This window comes from Leopardus geoffroyi, chromosome C1 (genome assembly GCF_018350155.1).
Source record: "Leopardus geoffroyi isolate Oge1 chromosome C1, O.geoffroyi_Oge1_pat1.0, whole genome shotgun sequence".
NCBI lineage: Eukaryota > Metazoa > Chordata > Mammalia > Carnivora > Felidae > Leopardus > Leopardus geoffroyi.
In genome coordinates, this window is record NC_059328.1 from 25,495,164 (window position 1) to 25,522,608 (window position 27,445).

Consider the following 27,445-nt stretch of genomic DNA (forward strand, 5'->3'; position numbering starts at 1 on the left):
AGGCTATGCTGGCAGAATCCTCTATGGAAGCTGGTGAGTCTAGTCTAACCAATCAGAAGTCAGTTACAGGCCGAGTTGACCAGATGTCGCCAAATCCAGAAGAGGCAGCTCAATGAGCAAGTACAAATGGATGACAAAGAAAGAACGGCTCCATCTTGCTGATAAGGAAGGTGAGGCCAAAGAAAACAATGAGATACCTTTTAAAACTTCTTGGGCTAGTAAATATTAAAAGATATTGGCAAAATCCATTGTTAATGAGGATGTGAGTCAAGACATATTCTTATAAACTGCTGGTGGGAGTGTGAGTGTGCTTTCTAGAAGACAGTTTGGCAACAGGTGTCAGGACGTAGAGAGTGCACGCCTGTTGGTTCAGCATTTTCTCTCTCTTAGGGCTTCACCACAAGAGTGAGGAGATGCTATCCTCAAGAACATTTATTGCAGGACTGCTTCTAACAAGATTAAAACTGGAGAAACCTAAATTCATCACCAGTAGGAGAAGATTAAACCAGTTGTGGTATCTACAACAAAGAAATGCTTTATGCTATTACACATGATGATGTGTAGATCCGTATCGAGTGATGGAGAAAGGTGGTGATGGCCCATCAGGGAAGACAAGTCATGAACTAGTAAGCACAGCATGATTGCAAACCGTTTACAGAAAACCGCACACCTCCTGCTATCTATGTAAGAAAGCGTTGCGGTCGGTGTGGAAGCACAGCCAAGAACTTAACCTTGGTTATCTTTGGGAAGTGAGAGTTCAGATGACTATTACATTCTTCTTTGTATTTTCAGATACGTTACTTTTTTTTTTTTATGATGACCATAATTCATTGTTCAAAAGCAATTTGGCTATTTCTTAGGAAGAAAAGCAAGGTTTCTGAGTCTACACGCAACCCTGAACTTGTTACCTTCCTAATGTTTTTCTGAAGGTGTGCAAAGGCCTGAGGGGTTAACTGTGCATTAAATGCTGCCTTTCTTGAATCCACTTTTTGAGCTGCTGGTTCTAGTTCCTGCTGAAATTTCCCAAATGGAAGTGAATTTTCAGAGGCACCCAAACAATGTCATGGGTATGTTGGTAGTTTTCTACAGAATTAGATAAATGCCAAGTAGAAAAAAATAGGTCCTAGTGTTTGTCTAAAGCATGGGCACCGACAAAACCTTCTAGGGCCCAATTATGTGCTATGACAAGAATAAGGGAATAAAAATAAATGGGATAAATATAATGGATATATATTTATTCATTATATATAATGAATATATATAATGGATAAAAATAAAAATAAAATGGGATGGAATCGGGCTCCTGGGGACAAAATTAGGCCAGGTGGATAAGAAATAAACTCTTTCACCAAAAAGTCATGAACGCTCCAGGAATCTTTTCTGCACAGGCTATTTTCCATAAAGACACGTACATTTCCAGCATGGGTCCCTTCCAGATCTTTGGGAACTATCCTATCCAGTGAACAACCTTTCATGTTAAGAAACACTTCCCTTATCTCCAGCTTCATCTCCTTCCAATGTCACTCCACAGTGTCCACAGCCAGAGCTCAGTTAGGATATTCTCCTTATTTTCCTTTAAATCCCCTCTAATAGCATCTCTGACAAAGCTCGCCCCTGATTTTGGGGAGGGCACTACCTATTCTAGGCCTTCCAGTAGCAAAGCTCTGAGGCGGGAACGGGCAGGAGCCAGCAGATAAGATGCACAAAGGCCCTGGTGAGCAACTTACGGAAACACTGAGGCAACTCTCCAGTCCAGGATCCATTCCCTTCACAGGTGAGCACCGCAGGCAGGGACAGCTGGTACCCCTCCAGGCAGGCATACGTCACGCTTGAGCCCCACATGAAGTCAGACCCCACCACTTTCCCATTGGGGATGAGCTGAGGCGGTTTGCATATGATAGCTGGGGGAGGCGAAGACCAAAGCATGCTGAGTTCTGGTGCCATCCTAGGAAACCAGGCCCCACTCACCCAGCTCTGATGTCACCGGCTACCCTGAACCCTCTGGGACTCTGGGTTAAGCAGGGAGAATCAGGAATGCCTCCTCTTACTTTGGGAGCCAGGATCCTTTTACATTTTACAATGCCCTCAAGTGTGACGACCCACTCCTCTCTTTGCACGGCCCCCCCTTTGATGTTCAAAGCCCAGGCCTTACCTTGGTACCTCTGACTCTCTCCTTGCAGATGTTCAGGGACCAGTCCTCACCTCACACCCCCCATGATAGGATGTTATTACGGCTCTGACTTGTCACCTCCCTCCCTTCTACATGTTCAAGGCCCATGTCTCACTTTTGTATCTTCTTTGGCCCTCTGTCCACATGTGCAGCCCTCAGACACACCTTTGCAGACTGGCTTGGTACCATTCCATGTCCGGTCCTTGGTGCAGCTCAGCACAGACACCCTATGTGACTCCATCATGTAGCCAGGGACGCACTGATATGTCACAGTTTTGTTGTACCTGAAGTCATTGCCCAGCCGGAGGCCATTGGCTGGAATCCCAGGGTCACCACAGTTTATGACTGGGATAAGGGAAATAAAGCATTGTTCGCTTTCAGTACAGACCCCGTTTCTCCCCAGCATTCCAGTACCATCCCTGGTGTTCCCTGCACATGTCCAGGAGGGAAGAGGGTCAGATCAGGGATGTCCTGTCTTCTCACAGACTCCTGGTTCAGTATTGCCCGTTCTAAAGTCACTTTGATCAAGTCTGCAAAGGCCCTCCTGCATCCCCACTGTCTTCACCCACACCATTCTTATGCATCCCAGCAACCTGGGCTATGAAGACCATCCTTATTTAAAGCCCACCCCTTCTAAGAGGAAATACCCAGAGGCCTTAGCTCCTAAATGAGGCTGGCGCCCAGAGAGGGAAGTTTTCAGGTCGATAAGCCTAACTGTGTTATTGGGCCTCACAGGACAATTTGTCTGCTGAGGGGCGCATGTCACTACTTGTTGTTCTGCTTAGGAGGCCCCTGTAGGGCCAGCGGCTTAGAAGCAGGGCCTTGTGACCTTGCAATGGCTGTATCTTTGTTACAGTATCAAGTGAGGGTGGGGTTTGGTGAGCTCTGGCCTCCCAACAGAAGTGAACTTGACGTGGGGATTTAGTCAGAGCTTGAAGTCATAAGCTAGGGCTTGGAAAGGGGCCGTGTTTTCAGATTCCTTTACCTCATCCCTTCCCTCCATCTGGGTCCCACAGTGACAGTGACATCCTTCCTGAGGAGAAAGGTCTGGGCCTGCCCCTGAGGGGAGCAGGAAAGGGGAGCAGTGGAGCTATCCCAGGCTTGGGAGCCAGGCTGGGGGTGGGTGGGGAATGGGTCCAAGGCTGAGAGGAACCCACAAAGATGGCAGACGGTGGCAGCTTTAAAGTGGGAAGAGAATCAGGCTGAGCCTGGGGAGTTTGTTTTAAAAGAGAACAAGAATGGCCAAGGAACAGGCTAGAGCCTGAGAAATAGCAAACGTATATATTCTTAACATCCCCGAGCCTTGGTCACGTCATATGTAAGTGGGGCTCACAGTAGCTACTGGTCAAATGGCACAATGTATATAAAACAAAACCCTTAGCTCAGTGGTGGTCACACAGTCTGTGCTGAATAATTAGACACCATCATTCAGAGGTGGGTCCCCCAATGTAGCCAGCCTCGCAATCTCCTACACACAGCCTTCTTTGGCATGGAGGAGACCAATTGCCTTGGCTACCACTTGCCATGGAGACCAGAGGGCCTGGGATCTTACCTATGCACTCTGGGTCACTGCCTGTCCAGGTGCCATTGACCGAGCAGTGTCGGCTGAGCAGGCCCGTGGCGTAGTAGCCTTCCCGGCATTCATAGACGATGGAGCTGGAGAAGCCCAGGCCATCACTGAACATGACTCTGGCATTGCTTGGAGTACCAGGGTTCCCACAAGAGATCACTAGGAAGCCAGAGGAGCACATTATTCACCAGAACAAGGACAGGTGTCACCCGGGGGACTGAGAACGGCCCAGAGTGCAAACCACGTGCCCTATAAGGACCCTGTGATTGAAATGTCTCTCATGCTGCTTTCAAGGTGAGATCTGAATGAATTTTTTTTTTTAATTTCTAAAAAGTAAAGACTATATCTGTTTTATCATCCCACCTAAAATTTTAAATAATTCCTTAATATTACCAAATATCCAATCAGAGCTTAGTTTCCTTAATTTCCTCAATTGCCGCCCCCCCCTTTTTTTACAGTTGATTTCTTTGAATCATGACTCAAATATGACATCTGATGGGCATGTCTCTAAGACTCTTTGAATTCAGAGACTCCTGTTCCCTCTCCTATAATTTATCTGTACAGAAACCAGGGCATTTCTCCAGTGGAGTTTCCTACTTTCCAGATGTTGCTAACTCCACCAGTGAGGTATCGTTTGACTTATTGCTCTGTCCCCTGCAGTTCCTGTAGTCAAGTTCTGCTTCCTGGCAAGGGTACTTCATAGGTGGTTCTGTCTTTCCTGCTGCATTGCACCAGGGGGCACAGCATGTCTGGTTGTTTCCTGGTTCATGATGGCGAGGCTGATCATTGGGTTCAGGCTTGTCCACCCAGTCTGGCATTACAAAGTTGCCATTGGGTTTCACCTACTGATTTAAGCAGCAATTGCTGTTGTTGATTTGTTATTTCATTAGGGGACAGAAAATGGTGATACTAGCTCTATCACTCTTTCTGCATTAGCTAGAGTTCTTTAATCAAGAACTTGCCCATCATCAAATATTTGCTTACCCTGAGATATAATTCATAAAGGAAGGCTGGATAATGCTTGATTTTTTTTTTTTTATTTTTTATTTTTTTTTTTTTTTATTTTTTTTATTTAAAAAAAAAATTTTTTTTTTTTTTAACGTTTATTTTTATTTTTGAGACAGAGAGAGACAGAGCATGAACGGGGGAGGAGCAGAGAGGGAGACACAGAATCGGAAGCAGGCTCCAGGCTCTGGGCCATCAGCCCAGAGCCCGACGCGGGGCTCGAACTCACGGACCGTGAGATCGTGACCTGAGCCGAAGTCGGACGCTCAACCGACTGAGCCACCCAGGCGCCCCAGATTTTTTTTTTTTTTAAATCAGATGTCAGATAATGATTTGGTTTCCTAGCAAGATCCAGTGGTGACCAATAGTCATTTGGCTGTATGGATTTAAAACTTATATGTTGCCACCCATTGCCACTATTATTATTGATGCTTAAGTTATCCCATCTTTGGCTAGGGGAGCCTCTCCAAGTTGGCTCCTACATTCCTTTGACATGATCTCACTTGTCTGTGGTAGATTCCTCCCTGGAGTGACAAGATGTGTCATGTTCATGTTATATACTAATCCAAATTTAGGATTAAGAGTTTTTCTCTAACTTCTTTATTTTTATATTATATCTCTTTAATGCTGAAAATCTTGGCAAATTTTAATTTGTTTTCAAGTAGTTTCAGAATATTAATATCAATATTATTATTAATGATCTGATTGCTAGAAACAATTTAAGATTTCATTGCCATTCTCCATCCTTAGGATATATATGCCATAGTCAAATGCCAATTTTTCCAGTCAGTTAAAATGATTCTCTGGGTTATTACATCACCAACTTAATATGTAGTTAGGTTAATTTGTTTTCATCCTGATTTTGATATTTAGAGATTGCTGTTTTCTAGGTTTTGCTTTAATTTTACTTTACTAAGTACATACAACATTCATGTGGTCTGAAAGTCAAATCTACAGTTGATTCCTTTTTAACGAGCACAACAGATAGGCCTTAACACCCATGGGTTCACCAAGTATTTGTGCTTCCTAGGTGCTGGGAACACAGTAGTAGTCATATCCCCTGCCCTTGAGGAGCTCAGTCCATCTTAAGAACCTACCTACAGACAGTTGAATTAAAATATGATGAAATAAGTGTTATATTTGAAGGAAAAAAACACACTAAGAAGGGAGGAGATAATTGGGGCTGGAGATAGGAATCTGAGTAGTACCTTGAAAGGTAAGTGGGAGCTTGTTAAGGAAAGTCATGAAGAATCATATACATATCATACACACGCACACTTATTCCAAAAGCATTCACTTCCAGGTCCAGACTCTCAGCCACCCACTTTCTGTTCCCTGAACACACCTGACATGGTGCATGAGTCCATGCTAGGATCTGAGTGGCATGAAAGGAGACCTGGGTCACAGTGGATATTTAACAATGCACACAATTCTCCCCCTGTTGATACACTTTACAAACCTCTTACTATGCCTGCAAACTCCTATGGAAACTAACTTTGCAAAAGCACCCTCAAAGGCAGGATTTCCAGGGATGCCTGGGTGGCTCAGCTGGTTAAGCGTCTGACTCTTGGTCTTGGCTCAGGTCCTGATCTCATGGTTTGTGAGTTTGAGCCCCACACTGGGCTCTGTGCTGACAGTGTGGAGCCTGCTTGAGATTCTGTCTTTGTCCCTCTCTCTCTCTCTGCCCCTCCTGTGTTCTCTCTTTCTCTCTCTCCCTCTCTCTCAAAATAAATAAATAAATTAAAAAAAAACTATAAAAAAAGGACTTCAGGCATACAAGTGGGAGAGGGCATTAGCTCCATCTGTATCCTTTGCTGGGAAGGGGTCCCCTGATCAGGGGCCAGAATGTCTTCCCTGGCTCTATAAAACTACTCCACAACCTCAATGTCAAGAGCCACTCTCTGACCAGCTCATGCCTTCTGGGATTCATTCTCTGGAGATATTTTGGTTCTAATGGGACCTATCATCCACTGATCCTACCACTTTTTCACTGGCCCTTCTTCCACTCATAATCCTGCTCCCTTCTTATCCAGCACAGGAGCCAAGATCCATCATAATCCCCACCTTGCATATACCCGCACCTCTCCGGCCACTTGCTGCCAGCGTCTTAGCTGCCTGATAAAACCCCGACTGTATACCTAACACTTCACCTACCCTGTGCCTGCACCTATGGAGCAAAATGTGGCTGAACAAAAACACAGGCCAATGCCGACTACTCTCACTTTAAATCAATGGCCTCATACAGAGAAAGACAGATACCATATGTTTTCACTCTTATGTGGATCCTGAGAAACTTAACAGAAACCCATGGAGGAGGGGAAAGAAAAAAAAAAAAGAGGTTAGAGTGGGAGAGAGCCAAATCATAACAGACTCTTAAAAACTGAGAACAAACTGAGGGTTGATGGGGGGTGGGAGGGAGTGGAGGGTGGGTGATGGGTATTGAGGAGGGCACCTTTTGGGATGAGCACTGGGTGTTGTATGGAAACCAATTTGACAATAAATTTCATATATTGAAAAAAAAATAAAGAAGTGATGAATAGATAAAGAAGATGTGGTTTATATGTACAATGGAATACTACTTGGCAATGAGAAAGAATGAAATATGGCCTTTTGTAGCAACGTGGATGGAACTGGAGAGTGTTAGGCTAAGTGAAATAAGTCATACAGAGAAAGACAGATACCATATGTTTTCACTCTTATGTGGATCCTGAGAAACTTAACAGAAGACCATGGGGGAGGGTAAGGGGAATAAAAGTTACAGAGGTGGAAGGAGGCAAACCATAGGAGACTCTTGAAAACTGAGTATAAACTGAGGGTTGATGGGGGACGGGAGGGAGGGGAAAGTGGGTGATAGGTATTGAGGTGGGTACCTGTTGGGATGAGCACTGGGTGTTGTATAGAAACCAACTTGACAATAAATTTCATATAAAAATGTAAAAAAAAAAAAATAAATCAATGGCCTCTTTCCTTAAGTGAGCCCTTGGTGCTGCCTGGCAATGATCTACGTCCCTATTCTATTCCCTGCCCGCCCCCCTTGCTAGGTGACTATTTCATATGGTCTCCTTCCTCTTCCAGCACTTTGTCATATACCCTTACACTCAGCTTCCCAACTAGGAGAGTGCTATGCAGGCTGTATTTTAAAGAGAGACAGAGAGAGATCCAGGGAGCAGCTACAAAAAGTCAGACTCTGGGGAGAGAGGTTTTAAAATAAAGCTATTTTCAGAAATTTAGGAGTGTGTGGAGAAATATATTTTCCCCACTGGACCCACCCCAGGGAACATCAGGAGGGGCTTCTATTACCTTTAAAGGGTCTTTCAAAAATTAGATTTGTATTTCTTTTGGCACTTTGGGTGCTTGTTAAACAATCTCTTTCCTTAAACTAAACTCCAAGAGGGTGAGGTGTGTCTGTCTTGGCACTGTCGTGTCCCAAGCACCTACTACAGTATTTGGCACGTGATTGTTAAAGGTAAATGGGAAATAAATGGATAAACAGGCTAAACTTAGTTCCTTCTGGTTTCTTCCCTCCTTAGGTGAGCTCAGGGAATCTTTTCATCTTTGGATCACTAATGGGCAGGACTGAGAACTACCTATTGATGACCATTATCCTCCAGGCCAAGGGTGCAAATGGGGCCATGTATTTTGTCTGCGAGTGTGAGGGCAGGTGCTTGGGAACAGGAAGACGGGGGAGGAGCAGCTGGGGTTGGGCAAAGGGGAAAAGCAGAATGGTCACATACATTACCTCCACACTCAGGCTGTGTGCCGCTCCATGAGCCGTTGGCTTGACAGGTCCGCTCAGATGACCCCCGGAGGGCATGGCCAGCTTCACAGCTGAAGCGCATCAGACTGCCTGGGGCAAAGCTATCCCCCAAACGGATGCCGTGTGCTGGGATCCCTGGGTCACCACAGATTCCCATGCTGGTTCCTGTGGACCAGAACCAAACAAAGCCCATTGTTTCAGCATTGAAGAGGTGGCAGTGGGGAACCGGGAGAGAAAGATACTGGACCCCAGGAATAAGGAGGGTGAAGATGGACTGTGTGCCTTGCCCCAGTTACTTGGACCTTACTTACTACATTACTACCTATCTTACTATGCGGAAGTCAGATACTACAAAGGTCTGAGGTCATGGGTGAGTCCCTGGGGACCACGCAGCAAGGGAAGAAAGTAGATGGAAGGCTCTGTGGTGGAGATCAGGTCTTTGACCTCTGGCCCGTGCCCGTGTGGAATGTCAGTGGTCCAAGGTGACCGCATCTCCTTCTTCCTTTTACCTCTTTTCTGTAATATCTGCAGATTCTGTGCCCTCTCTGTTTTCAGTTCCAGCATCTTAGCTCAGATGCCCAGTGTCCTTTTGCCCAAACTACTGTGAGAGCCTCCCAACTAATGTCCTTATCTCCTAAACTCTCCCTGTAACCCATCTTCCACTTTATCCTCAAACCAAGACAATGAACAACCACCAAACACTTGATCTTTTTTTTTTTTCCTGCTGAAATATCTCCACTGGCTTCCTGTTGCCCTCAGGTTAAAGTCTAAACTCCTTAGTGTAGGTTTGTCTTCTCAACAGCCTGGCTTGAATCTGGATCCTGGGAGGATTCCCTATTCACAAATTATGCAACACTGGTGAATTCTAGTTGAAATGTTTTAGACCATCTCATTCCATTCTTTCTTTGCTCCTTGCCTCCTGTTACATTTCTGCATTTATCTGGGTCCTGATATTGTACAGATCCACCCGAGAGAGTGCTAAGGATCCAAGAGGTGGAGGATGGTACAGAACAAGAGACAAAGCCACAAGATCTAGGCTTGTGGGAGCCAGGACCCCTAATATGAAGATGTATAGGAGACATCATTAGATCAGACTAGGCCATGGTAAGTGTGAGGAAGGAAGAGGAAAATTAAGGAATAAATGGCAACTTTATGAGAAGATGATGTGGAATGTCTCTCCTCATGAACCCACATGTGTGGGCATCAAATGGTAATGTCTAAATGAGCATTTAGTTTCTTGAAGCAAATAAATATTTAAGTCATGTATACCCCACTATTTACTATTTATGTCTTTTCTCAATCTTGGAATTATTTCCTTTTCTAGTTTAGTTTCAGACTTTGAAAATACTACACAATCCCATGTTGCTCTCTACCAAAAAAGGGAGATTCATTCAACCTTCAACTCGAACATTTGGAAAAAGAAGGCCCACCACATTTGGCTAGATTTTCTTCTCTTTTGAATTTTTCCAGGGTGTAGCTCATGCAACAGGCAGTACTGGGCCCTCTTGAAAGCAGTTCTGATGGTGAGTACACTAATTCTCACACCGGCTAGCTGACCTCAGCTGGAGCTGCACTGCTGAACAATAGGCCTGAGAATGGAACTCTCCAGTCCTAGGAGCTGATTCTTTTTCTTTTCTTTTCTTTTTTTTTTTTTTGGAGAGAGAGCACATGCACGTGAATGGGAGAGGGCCAGAGGGAGAGGGAAAGAGAGAATCTATCTTAAGCAGACTCCATGCCCAGCATGGAACCCAATGTGGGGCTTGATCTAATGACCATGAGATCATAACCCGAGGCAAAATCAAGAGTCGGACACTTAACCAACTGAGGCACCCAGGCATCCCAAAAGCATTCACTCTTTTTTTTTTTTTTTTTAATGTAGGCCCCACACCCAGTTTGGAGCCCAAAATGGATCTTGAACTTACGACTCTGAGATCAAGACCTGATCTGAGATCAAGAATTGGATGTTTAACCAACTGAGCCACCCAGGTGCCCCCCAGGAGCCTATTGTGACAGAATGGTCCTCACTGTGGTGTTTAGGGCTCTGTTTCAGTGATAGAAAGGAATCTAGGATAGAATACTGTACCATGAGGGCAGATGGTAACTGTTGGCCCTCTACGAGGTATATCAGGAAGATGATGACATTGCAGAGGTGGGCAATGAACAATCTGATGTATTTCTCAAATGCTAGAAATCTCTGCATGTCCTGATGGCCCAGGGACTTATAACCTGTTATGTATCACCTGGGTGTATGGTCACACAGAATGAGGCTCAGAAGTTTGACCCTGAACTTCTGAATGCATATTTCTTAGGACTGGCAGGAGATGCTATTGCTAAAGATGATATCTATAAATTTCAGGAAGGGAGGAATTATATTATACTCACCAATGTATATCTAACATTGCTTCCTAATCACTTACTCTTCTCATCTCTCATTTTCTTATCTAAAGCATTTAAGATTTATTCATTCCTAAGCTTTAGCACTACTATAATCCCTTCTAATCCTGTCCTCAGAGATCTCCAGCAAAACTCTGCCCATGATTCTCATCTCCAAAGTGTTTGTCATCCTTGATGGATACACAGGAGAAGTGACTGTGAACTATTCTTCAGAATATTCAGGTCAGGGATCAAACAACTGAATGCAACACATCCCCTAAAGAGGGGGGTGGTCCATGTCCTCTAATGGTTCCTTTCTTGGTTCTTACTTTTTCATGTTCCCAGGGAGTCAGCTTGTTTCTAGTCTCCCTTGACCTTTGATGTGGCCAAGGAAGAGCCCTTTCTTTCATATGTAGGACTAATGCTTAGGAAGTCACAAAGTTTTGAAATTGGGGTTGAAATGGTTTGGAGGTTTTCTAGACAAGAACTGTTTCACTACTGTTTCAAGTAGGTCATTTTTCAGCATCTGCTAACACAACTCCAGAGAAGGGAAATTACATTGAGGAGAAAAGATTCTGGATTCCATGCCTTGGGCCAGGAGAATGGCTGTATGTTTGGGTTACCCCTGCTAACAGACAGTAGAGGCTCAAGGTTTTCTTTCTGGCTTCTTTCTCCTGTACTCTGTACTTCCCTTTCCCATGGAGAAAAAATATCCCCAAGATAGATAAAATTGGCTTTAAGAACACCATTGGCCCAATATCCTAGAGAAGTGTCTAGAGGGAGGAACTTTATGCAAAGGGACAATTCACAGAATGGACTGGTGCAAATGCATGCTTGGGCAGGCATATGGATGGGAAATGCCTGTCTTTCCTCTTTGGAATTCCTTTTCCTCCTGGAACTTGCTCTATGGATAACTCAGGAGGATTCAATTTACATGACTCTGTCTTTTCCATGCTATCTTCCCCAAGTCACTTTCACCAGAAGTACAAACAGAATGGGTTAACAGGCTTTCCACTAGTCTGGGCTAAAGGAGTCTCTGTGGCTGATACATAGTCCTTCCCAGTTCATGAAGTGGATGATTAATGAGATTAATAAAAGTGAGGGGCCAAAGTCCTGGGTGGTAATATAAGTGATAGGTCTGAGATTGTCCTGGGCAGCCAGCAGCCCTTTGAAACAGTAGTCATTATTCAGGAAGTTCTTCTTTCTGGGAAGACCTAACCAATATCTGGTTCAATATTCTGGCAGTGCCCTAAATTTTGGGAGACAGGATCATCTAGGACCTCAAAATGCAAGAATAGCTACATGCCTTGTGGATGAGGTCCCAAATCAAGGAGAAGGCGTCAACAACAGAAGGTTGGGATTCTTACCACTAGAGGGGGTCTGGCATGGGAAGGGATAGGGGCTTCAAGGGGGCTTCCTAGGGGAACAAAAAGCTATATGAGGAACTACCTTCTTGGGGGTGATTCTTTATGAGATCCCTTTGAGGGCCAGGAAGGCTCATCTGAAAGGAGACCAAGATCAGGGGTGCTATTTTTTTGCTTGGTAATTTCTGTCATTGGTGAGACAATTCAATTTCAAATATTTTGTTCTGGTAAGACATTACAGATAAACTTCTGGTTTGGATAATATGGATATAAGAGCTATGGCAGTTTCTTACATTTGCTCTTCGGAAAACATGTCAGTGTCCCTATAGAGATTAATAGTAAAACAAATTTATTAATAGAAAAAGTCTGAGATTGGTGTGTGAGGGCAGTAGTGGAGACCTGTATCCCACTAGGCAGCCTTGACATAAGACATGTTGGAGAGGCAGTGGTAAGAAAGTAAGGGAAGCAGGCTGGGGCTTTGGAGTCCCAAACAGGGAAAGAAAGAACATAGGAGTGGATTTGGATCTGGGCCCAGCAACAGGGAGGCTTGAACTCTTCCCAGAAACCTATGGCAACAAATGTCTGGACAGGATTCTGGCCACAGGGGGACCTCACAAGCTTGCATCCTCCCTAGTTTTGTAATCTCTTGGCTGTATGGGTTTGGCCAGAGTGGACCAAGGGGATGAAGCTGGGCTCAGACCACCAAAGGCTGAAGTCTGGTTGGGACCTCTCATAGCTGTGCTCTCTGCCTATGAAGGTTAAGATGGGGGTCCAAAAGGTTGGCTTCCCTCCTGTCCATCTGTCACACTCACACCTTGGGAACTCATCCATCTCCCACCAGCCAAGTGTTCCATGGGACCCTCCTCCCTCATGCCAGGCTCCTTACCTGAGCAGTGGGGGAGGGAGCCAGTCCAGTGTCCATCCAGCCCACACATACGGGTGGCATTTCCGAGCAGAGTCCTCTTGCCGGTGCAACTGTAACGCACGACTGCTCCGACAGTATAGCTGTCCCCGGACATCTGGGCATGGGGTGGGGAGCCCGGATGGCCGCAGGACACCACTGTGGGGAAGAGCAAATATGTCAGCAACTCTGCACAGGGATGGATCATCATCATAGGAAACATGTTAGGCTTTCTGTAGCGACAGGCAGAGAAGAAGAGAAACCTTGGGTATCTATTGAAGTTTGCTTCCTGCTGGCACACCTACCTGGCATCAGCAGACAATGCCTACTCAACTTGCCATACATTTTCCATATCTGTGAAATGAAGAGTAATACTGTTTTTTTATGAATTGAATAAGATAATAGGTGGGAGACTGCTCAGCATGTAGCAGGTATGCAATAATATATTTCCTTTCTTCTTTGCCTCTTGTGCTCACCACTCTCTATTTCCTCACTGCCGCAGGACATACCCAAGGTGTCTCTGGCAGCAGGGTGGCACACATAGTAAACATAAGACAGAACAGATGATCTGTCACCCTACGACTGTCTGCATTGGCTATAGTTTCCAGAATAAGGGCCAGTTCTAGTCCTTTTCCAACTGCATCTTACAGATGCCCACATCAATTGTCTCCAATTTGTCCCCTTCGGTCTGCAAGCTCCCTCTCCTGAGACATCAAATTGTAACTGAACACCAGTGATAAGATTAGAATACCAGATTATCTGAAGAAAATGAAAACACTAGCCTGAAAAGATACATGCACCCCATGTTCACTGCCGCATTATTTACAATAGCCAAAATATGGAAGCAACCTGTCTACTGACAAATGAATGGATAAAGATGTCGTGTATAGATACAACAGAATATTATATAGCCATAAAAAGAATGAAACTTGTCATTTGTGGCAACATTAATGGACTGCAAGGGCATTATACTAAGTGAAATAAGTCAGCCGGGGAAAGACAATTACCATATGATCTCACTTATATGTGGAATCTAAAAAAACCCCCAAACAATGGAGCTTTTAGATACAGAGGATAGATTGGTGGTTGCCAGAGGCAGCGGGTAGGAGGCGGGCCAAATGGGTGAAGGAGGTCAAAAGGTACAAACTTCCAGTTATAACATAAATAAGTCATAGGATGTAATGTCCAGCATAGTGACTATGGTTAATGATACTGTATTGAATATTTGAAAGTTGCTAAGGAACTAGACCTTAAAAGTTCTCACAGGAAACAAAATTCTATAGCTATGTATGGTGAGGGATGTTTATTAGACCTACTGTGGTGATCACTTCACAAATGTATACAAGTATCAAATCATTATGTTGTATACCCAAAACTAATATTATGTTGTATGTCAATTATACCTCAATTAAAAAAGAAAGATTAGAATACCAGAATTGAGATGTACAGGACAGGGCAGGGCAATGCTGTCAATGTCACTGGGTTTGCTTCCCATTGGTCTTGCCATAAGTTGATACTAGGTTCTTTCATTTACTCAACACATATTTATTGAGTGCCTATTATGCGTTAGGCTCTATTTTATGTGTTTGGGAGAAGAATTTCTATGCTCTCATGGAAATTATATTCTAGTGGAAAAAAGAGACTACAAATAATTAAATATGCAATTCTAGGGGTGTTATGAAGAGAAACAAAGCTCCATCAGGAAAAAGATATTCAGGGGTAGACTGAGTGCTATTTTTGAGTAAGGTGATCAAGGAAGATCTCTCTGAGGAAGTGTCATTTGAACAGTGATTTGAATGATCTAAAGAGGTCTGTCATGCAAGATATGTGGGAAGAGTATTCTGAGGGAAGGAACATCAGGGGTAAAGGCCCAGCAGCACAATGAGCTTAGTGTTTTTGAGGAACAGCAAGAAAGCCAGAGATGCAGAATGAACTGAGCAAAGAAAGAATGGAGGACATGTTTGGAGAGGTTGCTAGGAACCAGATCATCGCATAGAATTTAGATTTTATTATAAGCATGATGGGACACCACTGGAGTGATGTGATTTGACTTATACTTTAACAAGTTCATTCCGGCTATAATGTAGGAAACATTCCAGTGTGTGGCAAGAAAGAGGGAGCTGCTGCAGTAGTTCAAGAAGAGATGACAATGACTCGGATGGACTAAACTTTGTGGTAGGGTAGGAGATCCTTGTAGTCATTGCTTGTACCCAAAAAGGGCATAGGTCACAGCATATATGATGAACCAGACAGGTGACCAAAGGGATAAAATGTGAGTTGGGCCAGTGACGTCCCTGATGATGGAATTTTGGCCATACACAGGGATGGCATGAATAGGTCATGGGTATCTTTATTTCTTGCTGTGGTCTTGGTGTGTTTCAAGTCCTATTCTAAGTGCCTATGATCTATTTATCTACATATCTATCTATCTATCTATCTAGTGTTTACTTTTGAGAGAGAGAGAGAGAGAGAGAGAGAGAGAGAGAGAGAGAGAGAATGAGCAGGGGATGGGCAAAGAGAGAGGGAGACACAGAATCCAAAGCAGACTCAGGCTCTGAGCTATCAGCATAGAGCCCAACATGGGGTTTGAACCCAGAAACTGTGGGATCATGACCTGAGCTGAGGTTGGATGCTTAACCGACTGAGTCACCCAGGTGCCCCAGTCTATAGATTATCTGCCGAGACTACTGCTTAAAATTCCTTCCATCAGGCATGGAGTCTATTTCCCCTCCCCGTGAATCTGGGATGGCCTGTGACTTGCTTTGGCCACTGGAATGTGGTAGAAATGATATTGTGGATTAGGAGGACTGGCAGCTTCTGCCTTCATTTTCTTGGAATACAGCTGCCATGATGTAAGGAAGTCTGGCTTACACTACTGAATGATAAAAAATTACATGGAGACAGGGGCCATGTGGAGAACAACCACAATGCCCCAGGTGACAGCTGGGACCATGTTTCCTGACAAGTTTCCATCTTGGATCTTTAGGTCTAGTTGAGCCTCAGTAGCTAGATGTGCTGTCTCCAGTAAACTCTGCTTGAATTGCCAACCAGAAGCGATACAATGGTTGTTGCATTAAGCTGCTACACTTTGGGGTGATTTGTTACACAATATATAATTGTGGATTATATATTAAATTATAATTAAATGGATATGACTTTGGAAGTCTTGAGGGTAGGGGCTGTATATTGCGTGTGGGAAGAATACGAATCGTGGTGGCCAAAGGCTGGCTGTGGCACACTGTCTGCAAAGATGGCCACCAACAATTTTTTTCCTTCCCTGTGCATGCATCCTACTCCTCCCACTTATACCTATTATTTCCTCTGCCCTTGAATCAAAATCTTATAGCTTCCTCTTTTGCTCTAAAAATTCAGGCTCCAAGCAAAGAAAACTAAACCATCCTGCTAGAGAGAGTAGCCACATGGACAGAGGCCACAGGGAGGAGAAGAGTCGGCACAAAGCCCAAAGATGTAGGTGAGGCCATCTTGGACTCTCTGGTCCTAATTGAGCCAGTGGGGCACAGATGAGCCAACCCTGCTGTGATGGTTCATTTTATGTCATTGTGTGAAATTGACTGGGCCACATGATGCTCAGATATTTTGCCAAACATTATTCTGAGAGGGGGTTTGAATGAGATTAACATTTGAATAGGCACACTGAGTAAAGCAGACAGCCCTCCCCATTTGTGAGTGGGCCTCATCCAATCTATCTCTTTTTTTATGTTTCAAGTTTTTATTTAAATTCTAGTTAACATACAGTGTAATATTAGTTTCAGGAGGTAGAATTTAGTGGTTCATCACTTACATATAATACCCAGTGCTTATCACAAGTGCCCTCTTTGATACCAAGCTCTTGAAGGCCTGAATAGAACAAAAAGGCAGAGTAAGAGAGAATTCTCTTTTTCTGTCTGTCTTTGAGCTGGGACATCAGTCTTTGCCTATCTTTGGACTCAGGCTTGGACTAAAATTTATACTATTGGCTCTCCTGCTTCTTGGGCTTTCAAACTCTGACTACTGTCTGCTCTCCTGGGTCTCTAGTTTGCCAAATGCAGATCTTGAGACTTCTTAGCCTCCATAATTGTGTGAAACAATAGATAAAAACATAGATCTATCTACACCCCCTTAAACCTGTATCTGTATCTGTATAATCTCCCATTGCTTACTGGTTCTATTTCTCTGGAGAACTCTGACTAATCCACCTGCTAAGCCTTGAATTCTAGACTTATATCACTGTAAGAAAATACAAACATTTGGTATTTGAAGGCACTAAGTTTTGAGATGTTTGTTACACAGCAATACATAACTGATATATCTATTTATCCTTAAGATAGTCCTATAAGGTAGGCACTATTTTAATCTCAATCTCACTGATGAGGAAAATGAGGCATGGGGAAGAAAAATAACTTGCCCAAAGTCACAGACCTATTCAATGGTAGAATTAGTTCTTAAAACCAGGCAAATTGACTCCAGAGGTCACATTCTTAAGTACCATAATTAGCTCTCTTCTGCAATACTATTTTTATTTTATTTTATTTTATTTTATTTTGTTTTATTTATTATCTTTTAAATATGAAATTTATTGTCAAATTGGTTTCCATACAACACCCAGTGCTCATTCCAACAGGTGCCCTCCTCAATACCCATTACCCACTCTCCCCGCCCTCCCACCCCCCATCAACCCTCAGTTTGTTCTCAGTTTTTAAGAGTCTCTTATGTTTTGGCTCCCTCCCTCTCTAACCTTTTTTCTTTTCCTTCCCCTCCCCCATGTTCTTCTGGTAAGTTTCTCAGGATCCACATAAGAGTGAAAACATATGGTATCTGTCTTTCTTTGCATGACTTATTTCACTTAGCATAACACTCTGTAGTTCCATCCTTGTTGCTACAAAAGGCCATATTTCTGCAATACTATTTTAATACTATGAATGCATTCTGTCCTTCTGCAAGGAATGGAGTCTCTAGTTATAATTTAAATGATTTTATGACAGTTTATTAGAAATTTCTGGATTTCTAGAAATTGTCCAATTTAAACTCTCTAATGATTTTTCAAATAAACCCATTTTAAATGGAAATAAAACATACATACATAAAAGAAAAACACAGTAAGCATAAGCATATAGGTTAGTGAATTGTCACAAAGCAAATACACCCAGGTAACCACCATTCATATCAGGAAATGGAATATCACCAGCACCTCAGAAGCTCCTTCATGCCTTCTATCTACCTCCTCCTCCCCAAAGTAAGCCACCATCTTGACTTCATACACCATTATTTAGCTTGCCTATTTTTGAATTTATAAGTGGAATTTATAAGTGGAATCATATGGTATATATTCTTTTGTATTTGGCTTCTTTTACTAAACATTATGTCTGTGATATTCATCGATGCTATGTTTAGCAGTACGTCTTTCATTATCACTGCAATATACCAGGAGTTAGCAAACTTTTTCTGTAAGAGGCTGGAGAGTAAATATCTTAGGCTTTGAGGACTACACATAGTCTCTGTTGCATACTCTTCTTTGTTTCTTGTTTTTTTCCACATTGCTCTAAAAAAAAAAAAATTCTTATGTCTTAGCCACAGGTTGGATTTGGTCCATGAGCCAAGTTTGCTAATCCCTGCTATATACCATTTGTATTATTTGCTGTGTAACAAATTGCTCCAATAAACATTTACTATCGCTCATGGTTTCTGTGGGTCAGGAATTTAGGAGGGGCTTAGCTGGATGGTTCTGGCTCAAGATTCTCCATGAGTTTGTACATAAGATGTTGGCTGTGGCTGCAGTCATCTGAAGGCTTGACTGGCTTCCCCTGAGAGTGACTGATCCAAGAGAGCAAGTTGGAGATAGAAATGTCTTTTATGATATAGCTTTGTGAGTCACACACCACCAGTTGACACAGACTAACCCTGGTACAGTGTAGGAGGATATTATGCAAAGGCAAGAACACCAGCAGGTGGGGGTCATTGGGACCATCTTCAAGGCTGACTGCTCTATCACTGCGTGAATATACTGTATTTTTTCATCCATTTCTTGTTGATAGACATTTGGGTTGTTTCCCATTTGGGGCTTTTATGAATAACACTGATAAGAACATTTTTGCTCATGTTTATTGATGAACACATATACGTTGGCTATTCCTAATGATTTCTGTGATTGCAGTTGGCTGGCTGTTTTTCTGATGTTCTTATTTGGCTTTAAAATATTTCTTTGGCTAATTTGAGGACAGTGTTAAATTATGGTAATATCTAATATAATCTCTGAAACAGTATAGGCAATGCCTGATATTATTTTTTTTGTCATTGGCTTGATATAGGCTACTTGGGTATCTGTAAAATTAGTAACCAGAATATACTCTATTGTTTTATTCCTTTCCTGTGGTTTATTCTTTTAAAGGAGGAAAAAGTCAACCATAAAAATGTGACAAAAAATAAAGCACTGTCAATACCATTCAGCTGCTGTGGGTAAGGAAAATCAAGAAAGGATGTAAGATAATAAAGAGGAACAACTTATATTCACTGTATATTTGCATTCAAATCGGGGAGGTGAAGAACAAAAGAGAAGGTGAATAACAGCTCTTGTATTTCTCAGTTTGTCAAATATAAAAGCATTTAAAAATGTTTTCAATGTTCATGCCCGTGTCCAAATGGGATACACTGCAGTGGCTGTTTAGTTTCTAACTGCAAATAAGTTTATTTTTATTTTTTTCCCTAGCTGCAAGTAAGTTTAAATGTGTACATAAAAATTGGTAAGACAGATATTTAGCACTGCTAATAGTAGCAAATTTTCTTGCATTACACAGAATACACATATAACAGGGGATTGAGAAAAAAGCATAAATTGTAATTCAGCAAAGACAATAATACAAATCAGCAATTAATAGACTACGCTAGGTCCTACAGCAGAAGGACACCATGTGGGTTGAAAGTTGTATGAAAGTTGTAGTAATGGCTGGCCAGCCTCTGGCACTTCCACTGTTTTCTAAAGCACTTTATCAGGGAAGTAGCATATGCTATAGACCCGGATCATGCATTTTCCTTGGTCCCTGCACATCCATGCCAATTAAAACAGTTTGCCTTAACCTGGAAGGAACCATTGATTTTCATTGACTGGGTTGATTAGGGGATATATAAGGTACTCTACAATTTTCCACAAGCCTATTCACAGGCAACTTGGTCTTCCAGAAGTAAAAATTTAGTTAGCCCACTAATATAATGTCATGATAATCATGCAATATCAGTGAAAATAGTTTCACTTAAAGTCACTTGGGATCTTATAGGTAGTGAAGTTTCCTTAGGTTTATAGGTAGACGGGGAAAGCCCACCAAGCCCAGTGATAGTTGATTATCCAGAACAGAATTTTAGCTCAACTTTAAATTAGTTCAACCTAAAAAAAACGATAATATTAGTGTAAATGACTAACGTGGAGAGACCTGGGGAAATCTATCAGAGATCAACAATATGAATGAGAATTTCAGACACAGAGAATCACACAAGAAGGTCTAATTTGGAGACCCAGAAGTAGTGAAAGAAGAGAATGAGGGGTGACAATATAGAACTGATAGCTGAGAACTCCCCAGATGTCAAAAAATATCTAGGAAGCCTAATGAATCCTAAGAAGGATAAATAAAATATCTAAACACAGTGTAAACAAATTCAGAATGCCAACAAGACAGAAAGGATCTTAAAGTCAGTGAGGTAAAAAAATAATAAGGCTACCTAAAAAGTACAATGATTAGATTGAAAGCAGACTTCTCATTAATAATAAATGCCAGCAGAGTGCACCAAGGGAAATGTGTCAATGTGGACTTTGATCCAGCTAAATTATCATTTAATAACTAGGGAAAATGCAGAACACCAAAGACAGAGACAGACTTTTCAAAGGAGTGAAAGACTGATAGCTGATTTCTCTGTAGCAATAAAAGAGGTCAGAAGGTATTAGAGAAATTTCTTTAATGGGCTTAAAGAAAATAGCTACCAGCTTGGATTTCTAAACCTACCAGAAATATCTTTCAAAAATGAGGGACAAATAAATGTATTATAGACAAACAAAAACTGACAGTATTTGCCACCAGCATATCTTCATTAAGTAAGATTCTAATGAATGTTCTTCAAATAGTGGGAAAATGATCCCACGAGGAAGGACAAGGTATAAGAAGAAATGAAAAGCAAAGAAAGTGGCAAATATGTGGCTAAATCTGAGTAAACAATAATTGCACAGGACAACAACAATAATACATTGTGGGTTTTAAAAAACAAGGCACAAAAAATAAATAAAAAACAAGGCACAATTAATATATAAGAAAACAATAATGTAAAAGTCAGAAAAACATATGGAGTTAAAGAGTCCTAATGTTCTTGTATGATATAGGAAGAAGAGAGAAAGATTAACTTTAGACTTTGGTAAGTGAAGTTGTTCCTGTTATAATTTCTAACATAGCCATTAAAATGTAGAGTGTATAACTTACTTACTAGTAAAGAAGAAAAAATGGAGTTATAAAACTTGTTAATCTGATAAAAAAAAAGAGAAAAAAGAAACTGAGTAGGGCAAACAAAAAACACAAAATAAGATGGTAGATTTAAGCCTAAATATATCAGTAATATGACATGTTTAAAGTGATAAAAAAATACTTTCAACCAAGAATTCTATAGCTAGCAAAACTATCCTTCAAACATGAAGTGGAATTAACAAATTTCTGGATGAACAAACACTGAGTATGAGAATGCATCACTAGCAAACCTAGAATGAAATTCTAAATTATAAAGAAATTCTACAGGAAGTCTTTCAGACTGAAATGAAAGGACTGAAGTCACAGGAAGAACTAAAAAAATCCTAAAACAGGTAAAAGTAACTACATAGGTAAATATAAACTGCAGAATAAGTGTTTTTTTTGTTTGTCTGTAATCTTTCTTCTTCTGAGAAATGGCATGAAGCAATAATTGGAAATATGTATTGATAAGCATACAATGTCTAAAGGTGTAATTTGTATAACAATAACAGCACAAAGGAGAGGGAGGTAAGGGAGCTTTGTAGGAGCAAATCTTCTGCATACAACTGAAATTAAGTTAGTGTTATTACAAACTATGTTGTTATAAGTTAAGATGTTAATTGTAATTTCCAGAGTAACCACTAAGAAAATGACTTAAGAAACGCACAGTGAATAACAAAGAAATTAAAATGTTAAATTAGAAAAGATCTATTTAATGCAAAATAAAACAGCAATAGAACAAAGAACCAAAAAACCTCTCCAAACTCAAAAGCCAAAAAACACACCATAAGATACATAGGAAACAAATAGCAAAATGGGTGATATAAAGCCTACCTTATCAATAATTACACTAAATGTTGATTAAATACATAAAAGGCAGATATTAGCAAATGAATAAAAAACATGATCCAACTACATGCTGTCTAAAAGAGACATCCTTTAGACTCAAAGATGCAAATGGACTGAGAGTAAAAGATGGGAAAACATATACTGTACATACAGAGACTAAACAGAGGCGGGTATGGCTATCCAGACCAGCTATCTGATATTATCAGATAGGATAGACTCTGAGGCAAAAATTGTCATTAAACACAGGAAGGACACAGAAAATTTTATATTGATAAAAGGATCAATCCATCAATAAGATAAAATTATAAACATATATGCACCTAACAGAGATTCCAAATACATGAAACAAAAAATAACAGAATTGAAAGGAGAAATAGATAAGTCAACAATAATAGTATGAGATTTCACCACCCCATAGAACAAGACAAAGATCTACAAGGAAATATGGTGACCAACACTATAAACCAACTAGACCTCACAGTCATCTAGAGAACACTCCCTGTAGTAACAGCAGAATAAATGCTCTTTTCAAGTGCACATGAAATGTTCTCTAGGTTAGACCAGGTGTGAAGCTATAAAATAAGTCTCCATAAATTTAAAAAGATTGAAATCATACGAAGTATGTTCTCCAACTACAATGTGATGAAATTAAAGATCAAGAATGGAAGGAAATTTGAAAAATTTACAAACATATGGAAATTAAAAAACCACTCCTAAATAACCAATAAGTCAAAGAAGAAATCAGAAGAATAATTAGAAAATACTTTGAGGTGAACAAAAATGAAAACAGAACATACCAAAACTCATGAGATGTAGTGATAGCAGTGTTCAGAGAGAAATTTATAACTGCAAATGCCTACATTAAAAAGAAGAGATCTCAAACCAACAAACCAACCTTTCCCCTTAATAAAGTAGAAAAAGACAAGCAAATTAAACTGAGAGCAAACAGAAGAAAGGAAATAATAAAGACAGTAGCAGAGATAAATGAAATAGAAAATAGAGGAAAAAAACGAAAGCTATGAACATGAACAATCGTATGCAAACAAATCAGATAATTCAGATGAAATGGACAAATTCTTTTTTTTTTTTAATTTATTTTATTTTTTTGAGAGACAGACAGAGTTTGAGCAGGGTAAGAACAGAGAGAGAAAGAGGAAAGAGGAAAGAATCCTAAGCAGGCTCCAGGCTGTGAGCTGTCAGCACAGAGCCTGACGCAGGGCTTGAACCCACAGACCATGAGATCGTGACCCGAGCCAAAGTCAGATGTTTAACTGACTAAGCCACCCAGGCGCTCCAGAAATGGACAAATTCTTAAATGTTCACAAACTACCAAAACTTACTGAAGAAGAAATGGAATATCTGAATAGAGTTATAGCAAATAAATGGAATCAAACAATAATCAAAAAACTTTCAAAGAAAAGCCCAGGACTAGATGATTTCACTGCTGAATTATATCAAATTTTTAAAGAAGAAATAGCACTAATCTTTCTATTTCTGAAAACATAAGGAGAAGGACGTTTCCTGACTCACTTTATGAAGCCAACATCACTCTGATCCTAGAACCAAAGACATCGCAAAGAAAGGAAACTATAGGCCAATATCCCTTATGAACATAGCTGCAAAAATCCTCAACAAAATATTAGTAAACCAAATCCAGCAGCATATTAAAAGTATTATACTATGGCCAAGTGTGATTTGTTTTTGGAACACAAGAGTAGTTCAACATCTGAAAATCAATCAGTGTCATATACCATATTAATACAATGAAGAGGGGAAATCTCAATAGATGCAGAAAAACCATTTGACAAAATCCAACACTGTTTCACGCTAAAAATTTTCAATAAACTAGGAGTAGAAGGGATTCCTCACTAAGAGTAGAAGGGAAATTCCTCACCCCTAAAGGGAATTTACATAAACTTTACAGCTAACATTATACTTAATGGTGAAAAACTGAAAGCTTTTCTCCAAAGACTAGGAACAAGGGAAGGATGCCTGTTTTGCCACTTCTGTTCAACATTGTCTTGGAAATTCTTGCTAGGGCAATTAAGTAAGAAAAAGAAATAAAAGGCATCCAGATTGGAAAGGAAGAAATAAAACTATATCTATTCACAGATGTTATGATCTTGAACTATTATATTACATTGGATTAAGCAATGGTTTCTTAAATATACCACCAAAAGCACAAGTAACAAAAGAAAAAAAAATACATAAGTTGGATTTCATTAAAACTAAAAATTTTCATGCACTGGAGGACATTATCCAGAAGTAAGAAGATAATCCACAGAAAGGGAGAAGTTTGCAAATGATACATCTGATAGGGGTATAGTATCCAGAATATATATAGAACTGCTAAAACTCAGTAATACAAAGACAAACAATCTGATTTAAAAGTGGGTAAAGAACTTAAGTAGAAGTTTCTCTAACGAAGAGATACAAATGGCCAAGAAGCACATAAAAAGATGCTCAACATCATTAGTCATTAGGGAGATGCAAATCAAAACCACAATGATATTCCACTTTAATACCCACTAGCATGGCTATAATGAAAAAGATGGACATAACAAGTGGAGGTGAGGGTGTAGAGAAATTGGAACCTTCGTACCCTGCTGGTGGGGATGTAAGATGGTGCGGTCACTTGGGAAAACAGTTAACCTCAAAAAGTTAAACATGGAGTTACTATATAATTGGCCCAGCAATTCCACTCTTAGGTATATGCCCCAAAGAACTGACAACATATGTTCACACAAAGACCCAGGCATAAATGTGTGCAGCAATATTATTCATAATAGCTCAAAAGTGGAAAGAACTCCAATGTCCATCAACGGATGAATGGATAAATAACTGTAGTATATCCATACACTAGAATGGTATTTGGCCATAAAAAAGAATGAAGCACTGATACGTGTTACAACATGGATGACCTTTGAAAACCTTAAGGTAAGAGGAAGGAGCCACACACACAAGGCCACATGTATATTTATATGGAATGCCCGGAATAGGCAAATATTTAGATAGAAGGTAGATTAATGGTTCCCAGGGATATAGGGGTAGTGGAGATTCACCTGCAGGAATGAGAGGAGAGAGCAGGAGGTCAAGGGACAGTTTCCTCATGTGGATGTGTGAGGTTAGTAACCGAGTATCAGGGTTCTGAGCACCTCCCCTCTCTCTCCCACCATTTTTAGTATGTTGTTCCCATATATTTTTTTCTAATAATAATTATGCAGTCATTGTTGATGGAGATGTAACAGATACTATACTAGGCACTTTTTATGGCTTTTCTATTTTTCTTTTTTTTTAGAGAGAGTGAAAGCATGAGCGGGGGGAGGGGCAGAGACAGAGAGAGAGAGAAAGAGAGAGAGAGAGAGAGAGAGAGAGAGAGAATCCTAAGCAGGCTCCATGCCCAGTGTGGAGCCTGATGTTGAGCTCATTCCCACAACCATGAGATCATGATCTAGGCTGAAATCAAGAGTCTGATGCTCAACTGACTGAGCCACCCAGGTGCCCCGTGCTTTTCTAATTTAACCCTTTAATAACTCTATAAGTATTAGGGTCATTTTTATAGATGAAGAAATGGAGGCTTGAAAGCTTAATAGACTTTTGTCAAACCAAACAGCTTGTTTAGGGGCAAAGCCAGAATTCACATCTCAGTCAATCTGCCTCCAGAGTCTGTGGCATTTCTGCTTCAGTCCTTCAAAAGAAAGGGGTTCATGTGTTATTTTTCTGGAAAAGCAAGGAAGGGGTAAGGTTTGAGACAGTGTCATGCCAGGCAGTCTGTTGTGAAGGCAGAGTGCCCTGAGGGCTAAAGAGGATAGCAGTGCAGCAAAGAGGAAAGAGAAAGAGGAAAGTCCTCTAGCTAGGAAGAGAGAGAGTGCATAAGTTGGTGTGAAACTAACCCAACAGGGCCTAAGATGCAGACAGAGTGACTGTCATTGTGATGTAACACACACACACGCACGAGGAGGACATGTACTTGGACATGGGCCATCCCGTCAGTCTGCACGGGTGATCACTTTGAGTCGATGACATCTACTTACAGAGACACTGGGGGCGGGGACGGTCCCATGTGCCATCTCCCTGGCAGCTGAGCACCGGGGTGCCCAGGAGGTAGAAGCCGTGGTTGCACTGGTAAGACACAGTGGTGCCGTAGCTGAACCTGTGCGGGCCGCTGGCATGGACTTGACGCAGGCTGTTTTCTTGGTGCCCAGGATCGGTGCAGTTGATGACTGTAATGAAAGGGGACAATTAGACACAGAAACCAGGATGCAAAGATTGTCTTATGCTTCTAAACGGGAATTCACATGTCCAAACAGGCATGCATTCCCAGTATGGCAAAATGTCCAGACAAATTGGGAGCACGAAGCCGATCCTGCCTGGGAGGGTGAGCTGGTCCTCAGGCTGCTATACTTCCTGATCACTGACTTTGATAGCCTGGTTAAGGGATTCATTCTTCCACGTCTTGCTAAACTCACCTCTCTGGAGAAGCCTTCCCACCTCCTCCCAGACTGGTTAACCTCTGCCCTGGCAGTGTTCCCTTGCACGAACCTCTACTGCTGACCTTATCAGCCTAGATGGTGAGTTGTTTGAATACATGAGTCCCCTGAGGGCATGACTCCCTTGTCTCTGGGTGCCCTATCCCTGGTGCAGCAAGGCTGCTGATCGTTGTAGAACAGATGCAGCTGAGCTGACTGCAACAGGGGTTGGTCTTTTTTGGAAAGTGTTTTAACCACTTTTTAAATTTTTATTTATTTATTTATTTATTTAAAGTTTATTTATTTTGAGAGAGACAGAGACCACGCAGGAGCCGGGGAAGGGCAGGGACAGAATGAGAGAGAGAGAGAGGATCCCAGACAGGCTCTGTGCTGTCAGTGCAGAGCTCTACATGGGGCTTGATCTCAAGAACTGTAAGATCATGACCTGAACTGAAATCAAGAGTTGGACACTTAACCCACTGAGCCACCCAGGCATCCCAGGATAGGTAT

At 41.4% G+C, this 27,445-nt stretch overlaps 1 protein-coding gene across 10 annotated transcripts in view; it reads right to left on the minus strand.

Moving 5' to 3' along the window:
- CSMD2 (CUB and Sushi multiple domains 2) overlaps positions 1–27,445 on the minus strand; it is a 610,060-nt gene that overhangs the window by 25,525 nt on the left and 557,090 nt on the right. For 7 of the 10 annotated variants that reach the window (XM_045476609.1, XM_045476606.1, XM_045476605.1 and 4 more), the window contains 6 exons: positions 26,501–26,689; positions 13,126–13,299; positions 8,485–8,667; positions 3,723–3,899; positions 2,336–2,515; positions 1,728–1,901 (listed from right to left, as the gene is read on the minus strand). In XM_045476609.1, coding sequence (XP_045332565.1) covers positions 1,728–1,901; positions 2,336–2,515; positions 3,723–3,899; positions 8,485–8,667; positions 13,126–13,299; positions 26,501–26,689 — 1,077 coding nt within the window. Of the gene's footprint in view, positions 1–1,727; positions 1,902–2,285; positions 2,516–3,722; positions 3,900–8,479; positions 8,668–13,125; positions 13,300–26,500; positions 26,690–27,445 lie in introns of those variants that run through there. The other 3 variants (XM_045476612.1, XM_045476614.1, XM_045476613.1) reach the window with 3 other exon arrangements.